The sequence below is a fragment of the Zerene cesonia genome, chromosome 4 (assembly GCF_012273895.1).
Source record: "Zerene cesonia ecotype Mississippi chromosome 4, Zerene_cesonia_1.1, whole genome shotgun sequence".
Classification (NCBI taxonomy): Eukaryota; Metazoa; Arthropoda; class Insecta; order Lepidoptera; family Pieridae; genus Zerene; species Zerene cesonia.
In genome coordinates, this window is record NC_052105.1 from 1002709 (window position 1) to 1015808 (window position 13100).

At 31.7% G+C, this 13100-nt stretch overlaps 2 protein-coding genes across 2 annotated transcripts; one reads left to right on the top strand and one right to left on the bottom strand.

Annotated features, from left to right (window-relative positions):
* Positions 1–713: 713 nt before the first annotated feature.
* LOC119839720 (arrestin domain-containing protein 1-like) lies at positions 714–6129 on the bottom strand. Its single transcript, XM_038366153.1, has 6 exons — positions 5884–6129; positions 5641–5790; positions 5058–5263; positions 3706–3891; positions 2914–3102; positions 714–2614 (listed from the first exon to the last, which is right to left on the bottom strand). Exons 1-6 carry the CDS (start codon positions 6005–6007, stop codon positions 2183–2185), a joined length of 1287 nt encoding a protein of 428 aa, XP_038222081.1. The 5' UTR covers positions 6008–6129; the 3' UTR covers positions 714–2182.
* A 190-nt stretch (positions 6130–6319) lies between these two features.
* On the top strand, positions 6320–10513 carry LOC119839681 (serine/threonine-protein kinase RIO2). Its single transcript, XM_038366096.1, has 8 exons — positions 6320–6495; positions 6582–6723; positions 6927–7095; positions 7244–7453; positions 7954–8145; positions 8535–8706; positions 8956–9072; positions 10030–10513. Exons 1-8 carry the CDS (start codon positions 6430–6432, stop codon positions 10492–10494), a joined length of 1533 nt encoding a protein of 510 aa, XP_038222024.1. The 5' UTR covers positions 6320–6429; the 3' UTR covers positions 10495–10513.
* Positions 10514–13100: the final 2587 nt, after the last annotated feature.

Sequence of the window (13100 nt, forward strand, 5' to 3'; positions counted from 1 at the left end):
TGAAACTGGTCAGTAGGTATCTACTTGCTATTTTGAACTGAGTATGTAAAATTATAACGTAAAAATAGACTGAACTTATAATTTTCTATAGTTACTACAAGAGGCGATTTTCGTATGCATTTAAATAAACAACTATATAACACTGACTTATATGTGCTTAGTTTAAGATTTTTTATCTTGGTAAAAATTTATGTAACCAATGTAATAAATGTTATAAAATTGATACTTGTTTTTTATTAATTTAAAAATTAAATATTTGCAACATCAATCTCATTTGGGATCAGGAACTGCCATGGACCAGATTGTTTTTAATTTAATATATAGAGATACAAATATATTAAAGACCTAAAGGGCTTTACCAGTACCAGGAAACATTATGTACCCTATGGGCAGCATAGTAACAGAACTTACAGCTTAGAGCGCAAATAATAATTGGTTTATTTCAATTGACGTCCCAAATGGAGGTTCTCAATTAGACTGTATTGTTTTGGTTTATTCGATAACTTGTGTTTGATAGGGAATTAGTAGAATTTATTTAAAGTAAGGAATTGAATTGGGTTCCATTTTAGAAATCGAAGTGTTATCTACTTCAGGGACTACGGTAACCTTTTTTGTAGAAAATAATTATTTTTGGTTTGTTTGAGTTTCGGCTTGTCTAAGAATAATAGTGTATGGTCAAATGAATAATAGAAAATGTGATAGGTGGTATAAAATATATTTTTAATAACATCTTTACTGACATAAAAAAAATCTATTCAAACATCGAAATATTCAATTCAATATATTGTAACAATTATATATAATAAACAATCAAAAATACTGATTTTAACACTTGTGATTTTGCTTAGTATCTAAGAAAATATGAAAATATAAAGCACCAGGTTATCATAAAATAGGCACGTTATTATGTTCATAAGAGTAAATAATATATTTAGGATAGCAATAATAACACTAAATTACAAACCAATTTGTAGGGATTCAAAAAACTTTTACCAACGATATTCTTGGCATCCAAAAACTAAAGAGTTTGAGATTAATAACAAGTACAATTATGAGGAACATATAAATGAGGTACAATAAAGATTTAACAAATATGCCTCTTCATAAAGCAATAGAAAATAGTCATTTTACAGTTTTACAACAAAAAGGATACTTATATAAAAATATAATATGGCACATTTAAATTATTTTTTTACCATATTACAGGTTGGTAGGTTGATTTAGTCACTTCTTGTCTATACGGCTCTAGGTGTATTAAAAAAAATAAATGAAAGGTTCTTTTTATTTGTGTAAATTACATATAAAATATTTCGTTATCAACTTCTACTTTTGCACTATGTACACATAGAAGTCTGATGAATAAAGCAGTAAAGTCAGAAAGAGTCGGCACTTAAAACGAAGGTAATATCATATTAATTATGAAGACTGCCGCCCATCAGTCTGTCGCGAGTATTAGCATTTTTACAAAATATATTGTGAAAAGAAAATCCGGTATTACTTTTAACAAGTAACCGATCGCCATTTTATCAGTGTTGCCAAATAAGAACATTTATTTATTCTAAAAATGTTGCAGTTACTTAAACTTATGAGGAAGTTTATAAAACTGTCTTTATATAATTCCATACCAAATAAAAAAAAATGCATTTTGGAGATTCGCTGCACCACACTGGCAACATAAAATTTAAGCCCGCCTATCAGATTCGACCCCAAATTTAGTGCTAGTTACTCCATGCTATTAATGATATACCATATAACCGAGGTGTCACTAATTTCGATGTTGTTGTTTATTTACGACAGCTCCCTCTTTTTCCTTTTTCTTGATCTAGTCTAGATATATATAGTGCGATTTCTAATATAGACATTTTGTCCAACAATTTCATGCAAAAAACGTTATACGTCAATATGTCTTTAAAAAGTTACAAAAAATTCTTAAGCTAAAGCTTATTATATTCGAGTATACATTTAAAAAAATAAATCACCATAAACCTAACTATTAAATCAAAAAATAAAATCTTACCTCAATTGCTTCTCAATTTCCAAAAATATCTCTATGAGTTATTAGTTATTTTTTTTGTTTAATTCGATTGAATTTTTATATTTCTTTACAATGAATATTTTGTGTATAAAAAATTCTCTTAAATCCTAAAAATTGTAAAGCATACAAAAATATGAAATCCGAAAATTACAAAGGCGGGGCAGATGGTTTAGGAAATTCGTTGGAATATCTATTTTGTGCACTCTTATCACTTAATGGATATGCACTTGTATTTGCGGCTGGCATCCCCGGTACTTTAAAACCAATAACATATGAAGGCTGATTATTTAAGCTGGCAGCATTAAGGGTCGGGATAGGGCATGGTGTATTCGTTGGATATGCTTGTGCGTTATTACTTAGACTGGTAACATTAGGTACATTAGGGACAGGTAAAGGACATGTATTATTTGGGTACGTTTGTATATTTTGTGTGGTTGTTGGAAGGGGGGCTTGTGGAAGAAGGAAAGACATGGGGTGTACGTATGTACCTTCCACTGTTTCTCTTAAAGGCACTAAACCAATGCATAATTCACATTCATCTTCAACATCGTCGATGCACCCAGACATTTTTAGTTTTACCTGAAAACAAAATCGGTTTAAAGCATGCAATTACTAAAAATTATATTATACCGATTACTACGTTTTTGTTATAAAAACAGTGTTCACATGCGTTTATATCAATTAATTATGAATATTTATGTAATTACACACTTATTTTTCAAGATTTTTATTTATTCATAAGTAGTTGAAAATGGTAATAGAATAAGTTATACAGTTAAGTTAAAATTATCTTCATACAAAATTATTTTTATTTATTAATATTTCGTAACATAGTTGTAAAATATGTATTTAAGATTTATTGTAAATTTTTACTTTACCTTTAAAAAATATGCGACATCAATAACACGACAGTTTTCCAAATTATACGCAATAATGTTGGGCACTCGCATCTGACACGTGAAGCTACGCTTTGTATGGGCCAATATAGGGCCTTGGACCAAACTGTACAAAACTTCTTCTGGTGGCATGTATGTGGATATTGGCTGTTGGGAGTGGTACCTCTCCTTCTGAAATTTAAAGTTATTGATGACTTGTAATATTTCGCCATGATTATAGGGACTGTTTATTAATCGAAATTGCCGAACTGAATTTTACTGGATTTAACTACACATATGACTACTCAGTTACTACTTTTATCAATCGTCTTCACAAAGAAAGGATGTTTTGAATTAGACTGTACTCTTTTTGTGATTGTTTCCTTAGAACTTTGGTCTGAGTGAACCGATTTTCGTAATCTTTTTTTTTTTAATTAAAAAGAAAGTTGAAGTTTTTAGTATGGTCCCATTAAAATTTTGTTTATATCTAACAATTTGAGGTTTACTTTTTTATGAGAATGATTATTTTAATTAACTTTTAATCTTTGTGGCATAAAAACATCATTAATTGTCATATAAAAATATGAATGATTAACATTTTGACGCAATACAAATAATGTTTGAAATAGTTAAATATATAACATGTACAATACTTCCGTATATTCATGAATTGCAATGGTTTAAATCACGAGTAGATACTATAGCTAAGAGAGACATCATTTTATAATGTGCCCCATTATACTATTCTACCTTCTTCATATATTATCATCTAGTTCAAACTGCTTAAATCCTTACCTTAATCAATTGAAACAGAATCTTAGTCACTTCCGAACCAGTGTTATTCTGTGAATCTATTTGGATCTTCATGATCTGACCAGGGCAGTAGCCAGACACGGGTAATTGTATTTTTACATTGATTAATTCCTCTTGACAAAAACAGTTGCAACTTGATACTTCCTCAAACTCCATTGCTATTGGATTCTGAAATACACAATTATTGCATTACTAGCATTCTGCCTGTTCCTTCATCAGCATTGTAAGTGTAATTCACATGGGAATGAGATGTTTCGCCATTGGTACAAAAAAAACCCTTTGTCATTCTTAACCAACTATTTCTAAAGACAAAACTCATACCATAAAATCACTACAAATCGCTGTGACATAAAGATAAACAAACACACTTTCGCATTGACAATATTAGTAAGGATAATATTCCTGACCAGTTTCACTCAGCTTGAAACAGAATAAAAAATGTGAGGCTACATTATAAGTTGGCTTATTGGTAAGATTATAGAAATATGTAGCTTATTAGCCTGGTACTGCCTGCTTCTGAGCTCAAATAATTTTTTTTACCCTCTCAAGGGTAAAAATTCCAAGGTGGCAATGTACACTTAAAACTGAGGAATAAAAGATGATTTCAGATTTCTTCTCCTTGTATTTGAGTTTTAGCTATTTAAATTAAGCATTGGTATGAGTCAGTCATTTAAGAAGTTATCATATTAATACATCAATTAAGAAATGGAATTGAAATTGCCAGCTTACATAACAGGGCCACATTGCTTGATAAAATCTAATTAACATACAATGATTTTAAACATTCCAATAACAAGTTATGAGTCATATGATAATAAAAATTTATGAATAGGCCGACTGAGCATATTTTGGTTATGTAAATAATTTTTAGGCTTTTTTTGTAACACAAGTAATATGGACTTGTAAAATACAGTTAGCACTCCACCCTGGCTTCACCGTTGGTATATATAAAGCCATTTACATATTATATACAATGTTGATTTTTTTTTAATTAGTCTACTAGTGGCTGAATTTACTTTCAAACTCTCCAGCTTAATATTATTTGCATAGATAAAAAATATAAACTATAAATTAGAAAGACCTCTATATGCTAAATTTGCTTATTACTATTTTCATTTGGAGAATAAAAATAATTCAAAAACATATTTATTAGCATAATCAGTTTATTAAAATTTACAAGATAACCTGGCAAATGCAACTACCTACTAATACTATGAGTTTGTATAATAATAAAAATAACTTATACATAAATAATAAATATACATGAATAGCAAACTTTTGATTGAAACTCCACCCATCTTCATTTTGTGAATTGTTTTAATAAATATACCAACCTTAATACAATCTATGGTATTTAAGTCCAGGGGAGCTATCACATCAAAGTCAGTGGTAAGCTCATACCTTGTTGAATCTGGATATTCAAGATATGCTTTAATTGTGTATTTCACTTGTCCTTTAGCACCTTGAAATGATGATGGCACATTGCTTGGTATTAAATAGGAGAAGCTTATTGATTGAGGCCCAGCTGGCAGAGTGGTAACTGTAAGAGTATTCAATTCATTAAAAATCATAAGAACAACACTAACATATTTGTAATTCTTCCTCTTCCTCCTCCACAAGCAGGAAAAAAAAATACATAATGCTTTAACAAAAGGGAATTATATAAAAAATTTACTGTTATATATCTGCTAGTTTAAAAATTAACAATTCTCAATATAATCGGAATAAAAAATTCGTAAAATGACAAAAAGCCACTTCAAGAGGAAAAAACAGAAATTGAGTAGAGCAAATGAAAACAAACTAGATTAAAGACACTATATTACTTAATGATAGTAAAAATATTATTGCAGTGATTACAAATAAAATAAAAAACAAAATAAAATATTCCAATGATATTATTAACAAATTAATACATACCAGATCCACCACACAAACATTGTTCAAAGTTGAAGTATGGATCCTGGCCGTAGTATTCTATCTCTCTAGTTCTTTCCACGCCTGAATATTTTTCAGTTTGATATTCTGACCATTTAACGATAGCTTGGCCAATGAATGCAACTTTGATTGCTGTAACAAATAATGAAATTATTAAAACGGTTTATTATATTTTACGTACTATGGTGATGATGATGACTATGGTGAAAGGAAATCGATAGGTACCTGTAAATGTTAAGATTTCATCCAATTCGAATAAAATTTTACCCGTGAGCACCTGCCCAGAATAGTAAATGGACCGCGGTTCATCTAAACTTATAGTTCCAGCTTTAAAACCTTTAAATGCCATTCTTATAATGACTTTCAAACGAAGAAGTTTTAAAAAATAAAAATCAACCTAATTTTTAGTGAAATTAAACATAAATTAAATTAATGATAAAAACTTCCGATGTTTCTCTAATAGGTGCTCAATGTACCAAGGTAAAAGTCAAAACAAGTCAATTGTCATCTGTTAATTGTCAAAATTAAGGTTGCTAGTTATTATAAATATTAGCTGCGTACCTACTCAGACAGGTACGTTAGTAGATTAAAAAACTTACCTGTCTTTATTTATTTTCTATCTATATGTCAATTGTCACACGTCGTTGATTGTCACCATTGGGAATTGAGGTCTGACAATTTCACATTAATAACAATTTTGGAGATGTGAAATGTGAATTGTAACCACGTTTTATTTGTTTATATATCAGAAGAACTTCAGTATATGGCAAAATGGGTAAACTTGACGTCACTATTTTGCGTTACTTGACCGGAGAAGATTTTCGTGTTTTAACAGCAGTAAGAAGCGAATTCAACCTTATAAGTTACAATAACTATACCGTAAGGTTATGAAGCATTACTTACTCATTAATATTATTTTTTAGGTCGAAATGGGTATGAAAAATCACGAATTAGTGCCTGGTTCCTTAGTAGCCTCAATAGCAAACTTGCGCCATGGTGGAGTTCACAAATTGATGAAGGATTTATGTAAACACAGATTGTTGACATATGAACGAGGAAAACATTGTAAGTTCTTCTAAAATCAGATACCATGAGCGTTATTTACTGTAATTATATGATATTATGCAGAGATAACGCGCAGAACACGCTGCACACCTTAAAATTTATATAAAAAGAATTTAAGAATAAAATAAAGTCTATTAATTGTAAACTCTGCCACTCCCCATTTTACTAATTATCTAAAACAATCCATACAAATAACATTTCAGATGATGGTTATCGGCTAACAAATGCAGGCTATGACTACCTCGCTCTTAAAGCCCTCACAAACAGGAAAGTGATTGCATCATTTGGAAATCAGATTGGTGTCGGCAAAGAGTCTAATATTTACACAGTCGCTGATGAAGACAAAACTCCTTTGTGTTTAAAATTGCACAGGTATATAGTCATGAAAATTTATGTATTTCATTACTAAAATTCATAAATGTGGTCGCCATAAAGCTCTTAAAAAATGTATGTTAGGTTGATTTGTATTTGATAATCATAATTTTTGTATACATTTTGTGAAAGTCAAATAAAATTTCAGACTAGGTCGCACATGCTTCCGCAACATAAAGGACAAACGGGATTACCATGCGCATAGAAACCGCGCATCCTGGCTCTACCTCTCTCGTATTTCCGCAACCAAAGAGTTTGCGTATATGAAGGCTCTCTACGATAGAGACTTTCCTGTTCCCAAGCCAATTGACTTCAATAGACATTGTGTTGTTATGGAGCTGGTACACGGGGGACCTTTGTAAGTGATAGCTGTATAGATTAACCTTTATCCTTTATTATAGACTATTAACCTTTATTATAGAATTATTTGTTATAAGGCACTGTTGAGTTTACATTATTACATATTTCATTATGTTACCACACCTCTTCCCTCGTATAGACTGAGGGAAGAGAGGCCTTTTCCCAGCAGTGGGACAGTCATGGCTGATTAAAAAAAAAAAAAAATATGTTACGTCCATTATAGTGTTAAGAAAACAACAAAATACTTCATTATTGTTTTATCCTTTACTTTTGGCAATTGCCACTTTAATTCAATTTAATATGACATTTTACTGCTTTGTTCCTTCAATCTTTTTTCTTACTTTAAAATGACAACAGCAGCAACTATTAAAGATCACTACATAATAATCATAAGAGCATAAAACAAGTTTATTTGTAACCTTCATCACTAAAACAATGCCTAAACATAATTTGTAGCATTTTTCAATCCATATTTCTTTATTAAAAACAAAATTCCAGGACTCATGTTACATCAGTCTCCGATGTAGAATGGTTGTATGATGAGCTGATGGGACTCATAGTGCGGTTGGGCAACTGTGGTGTGATCCATGGAGACTTTAACGAGTTCAACATCATGATTGATGATGAAGGGCATCCGGTGATTATTGATTTCCCCCAGATGGTCTCCACTATGCATCCCAATGCTGAGCTGTGAGTTTAAATATGAGGATTTTTGTTAGTTCGCATTTTACATTGAATTCTCCTTGTATTGGAATAATAATTACAGAGACTTTTGTAGAGGCTTGTCTAACATTAAATAAAAAAAGTATATTAACCATAAATGATAAATAAAAAAATTCAATAAAAAATATGTTTACCATAAATGTTCAATTAAAACATTTTCCAAATAAAGGATAAACATATCATAAACAAATATAATTTAATTTTCGTAAAATAAATGTTATTGAAAGAATATAGGAATTATTTAAAGTATTGAAAGGATGTAACTGTGAGAAGAAGGACAAATTCAAAACCTACCATAGGACAATTTCTTTTTTAAATGCTAAAAGCGGTTTCAAATGTAATGTTATTTATATCAGTTACTTCGATCGTGACGTGCGTTGTGTTCGCGAGTTTTTCAAGAAACGCTTTGGTTATGAAAGCGAAGATTACCCAAAGTTTTCGGATCTCGAGAGAGACGATGAACTCGATACTGAGGTGGCTTGCTCTGGGTACAAGCGGAATAAGGTGCTTGAAGATGAGCTGTTAGAGGTAATATTTAGTTATATTTCAGTATTTTATATAAATAGTTTTTGAGGCAAAATAAAAACAAACAAAATTTAGAAATGTTTTTATTAATTCAATTAGAAAATACACTTAATTATTTAAATTTCATAACAACTCTTCTTATAATCGAAATAATTATCATCTATATTAAAATTCACAAATTCTCGATATTCATCAATATATTTATAATTACCTTACATTCCTTGGTCTTGCATAGTTGCCAATTGTTCACAGGAAATGGGTATCGGTCTCCAAGTGAGCGGTGATGAAGCCAGTGATGAAGAAGCTGAGCAGGGTGAAGAGATCAGCAGCAAAGTGTCCGAAGATGAAATAGATTCGCTGAGGCGAGAGGTGAGTTATCAAATGCTTGTAGCTAATAATTTGATATGACATTTGACTGATAATTTAATATGACATTTTACCTGAAATGGATGTACAATTGTAAATTTGTATAATTTTTGTAATAATATTAATGATAAATAAATAATAATGTAGGAAATAATAATAATTTGGTTCACGAATATGTGGACGTCTGAAGACTGAATATAATATGATATGAGATTTATATAGAATATAATATGATAGACGTTGTTTGCCTAACCGTAGCAACGCCTAGCCTCTCGCCCACCCATGATAGGTTAGGCAAAATACGCGGGTTCGAATCCCGTCTCGTGATAAATTTTTTTCTCTTCTTTCAAAATTTCTCATGATATAAGATTGTTTTTTTTTTGTTCCTGGTTGATTTATTGACCGCTTTCTTGATACAGTGGTTAACGTGCAAACTTAGGACCTAGATCCTCCACACTGGGTTCAATTTCCGGTGGCGACTGGTTAATAGAAAATGTCTCGTTATGGGTTGTTTCGAATTATACAGATATAGTTATGTAAAATATATAACCATAATAAATAAATAACCATAGGGATAAAAAAGTCGGATGTTTGTCCGTCAATCACGCTGAAACTACTCAATGCATTTTGATGAAATTTGGTGTACAGATAGAGTATGAGCTGACTTGGGTGATAGGATACTTTCTATCCCAATTAAATGCTCCGTTGGGATAAAATAGGAATCTTGATATCCGGACAGAGCCGGGACAACCGTCTAGTAAACTATAAAAACTGAAAACATTGTAAATAAACATTTTGTCACAAAAAACAACTTATCCGCAAATTGAATTCACGATTTTCATAAAAAGTTCCACTTCATTTTATTTTTGCATTGCGTAGATAAACCTCATCTATCACCTTGTCACCCCGACCTGCTCGGATGCGTTATCAACATTCAATTGAATTGCTTATCATTTGCAGGTTGAAGCGTCCATACAACACGACGAAACTGTACATACCTTAGCAGCAAAAACTACGAAACTAAATCTAGACGAAGAAATACCTACTTTAGTGCCTGTTAAAAATGTAGACGAAGAAAAAGAAAATACAGAAGGCACAGAACAAAGTGCAGGGACGACAGAAGAACACACAGAAGACATGGAAGGTTCTGGAAGCGATTTAGATAAAAACTCGCAGAAGTACAGGCTGGCGATGATTGAAAAAGCTTTGTCGGATGTAAGGTCAATGAGGTCGTATACTTCTGCGAGTACTATAGCGCCGGAAGTGGTGAAACAGCAAGTGAAGAAGAATCTAGAACAAAGGCAGAAGAAAATGGAGAGGAAAAAGGCGATCGCGAAGGGAGAAGCTAGCGCAGTTACGAGGCATAGAAGAGATAATAGGGAGACGATAAAAGAAAGCCACGGGTTGTGGGGATGGGATGAGTGAATAAAGATTTGTTAGAGAATTTGCGTTTTCATTCAATTAGTTAACCTTTTTGGCCTTTCTAAGTGATTAATGAGTAAGAGACACTCAATGGTATATTGTTTAGTGTATACCCTCTTCACAACCAATTCGCATTGGAGTATTCACTATTAAAATTAATCATGGTAATTCACAGGGGTGATTGAACCCCTATTCACAGGGGTGATTGGAAACCGCTCCCAATAAAGTTTTAACCATCCAGTTAGGGTAACTACTAATTAAAAAAAGTCTTTTGAAGTTACAAATTTTTGGACACAAACAAAAATATCGACAGTTGAAAAAAAATTAAATATTTATATCTAATATATAAAATTCTCGTGTCACAATGTTAGTTACCTTACTCCTCCGAAACGGCTGGACCGATTCAAATGAAATTTTGTGTGCATATCGGGTAGGTCTGAGAATCAGTCAACATCTATTTTTTATAACTCTAAGTGATAAGAATAAGCCAGAACAGCGTTTGCCGGGTCAGCGAGTCATATTTTTCAACCGACTCATGTTATCTGCGATGATGAAGGTTCAAGAAGTATTTTTTAACGATAACCAAATTTATGTGATGCATATTCATCTAACAGTTGAAGCCGTAATCCATCACATTGGGCATCACTAAGTCTTGTTATCCGTCTATCACCAAGCTGTATCTCATGATTCGCAATAGTCAGAAAGTTAAATTTTTCAGTATTGATATAGTAATAAAATAAGAAAAGTAACAAATAACCAAAATCCTAAAAAGAAATAAGAAATAACCAAAGGTTTTTTTCATTGGAGGTCACAATTGGTGGGTACCAATTTTTTTTGCAGTTTCTTTTTAGTTAACTTGTACCGAACCCTTAATGTCGCGAGTATGGCTCGCACTTGAATGATCACTTTAAAAACTGAGTATTGCAGAACGTAGAAATAAAGGATAAAAATTAAAATATAATAGAACGTAGTTTAAATTGTTACAAATTATCTAAGCTGTAATTTGACAACACACCTCTTAAGGAAGGTTAATTGCAAACCATCTTATTAGCATAGTAATGTTCATAACATGTTCAGACTTTAGATGTAAATTAACATATTTTTCAAATATTTTATCATTTTTAATGGCAGGGTTCAAATAACTAGACGAATTCTGAATCAGTAAGAAGTGTATACCCATATTATTATCATGATCAGCCCATATATGTTCCCACTCCTCTGGGCGGAGACCTCCTATCAGGGTTCAGGCTATAATCAGATGGGAGATGTCACATGTCAACGAACTGTTGGTGCCGGTTTCCTCATTTTATCCTATATATATTTATATTGTACGCTCGCTCGTACTCGAACCCTGACTTATTGCTTTTAAGTCCAAGGTCCTTACCGCTGAGCCACCACTGGTCTACCTGCATAATATACCTAACTGTTGAGTGATCCACAGGTAACATTGTTATGTTTTCTATGGATCACTCAACCAAGAGAAGACATAAAGGAGGTAGTTTCACCAACAACAAGTTTTGACGTAGCAAACTATCAAGTTCGAAGTAAAAGTGTTTATCCAAAAAATGTTGCATGTAGCTTTGCACTTACACACACAAAATCTTAATACTAAATCTTAATGCGTCGTAACAAAGTCAAATGTAGGAAACAAAAAAAGTTACAAAAAAAAATTAATAACAGGCGGATGTTTTTTATAATGTTTTTAATAACAACGGTAAGGAACTTTTGTTAATCAACATTAGATGTTACGATTGAAAATCATTAGAGTAGAATAAGTTGTGAAAGCTTTCCTTATCATTTATACGCTCTATGCATCTCTTTATACTGTGGCTTTATGCTAATAAAGTGCTTTGGTATGTAAAACTTGTTCATTGTGTAACCTTGAGTGTTTTTAGTTAAATAACAACTTGTCAACATGATATAATCTCTATATAGATATTATGCTTATCACAAATGTTAAATACCTTATTATCCCATTATTAAATGGTGTTATAAAAATGTTTTTTTTTTTTTTATGTCATGGTCGGCAATGGAGCTGGGGAGTCGCCTGATGGAAAGCGCTACCACCGCCCATGACCATTTGAAGAGGCGTAAGGTCTATTGCAGACTTTTCGCCTCTACAAATGGATATAATGTTGTAAGTATAACAGCGTGATAAATACCTACTTATGTAGGTAATTAATTTCAGACCCATAAAAATGAAAAGCGTTATGAATGTAATACGGTAAAATCAAATAAAGAAGTATTTAATAGCGTGTTCGATTGTTGCTCAGTAACAATACTTGAATAAGATAAATTATAATTAACGTTATCTAAAGTCGAAAGTATTTACCAAGGGCAGTCATTGACGTGGTAGGTCGTGCCCGCAGCCCGTGGGTGGGTCTTCTTGTACGTATGATGACGTAGAATTCACTTGATTTTCACTTATTTCACGAACAAACGTCAAATGTGACGAAATCTAAGTGATATATCTACTCATGGTGATACAACAATTTTTGACATTTAAAAATGTTGTTATTAATTGTTCAATAGATAATGTTTCGATATATTTTATCAAGTTAGTAATGAATTCTCAATTGCTAACTAGAAATTGTAATATCGATTATTCA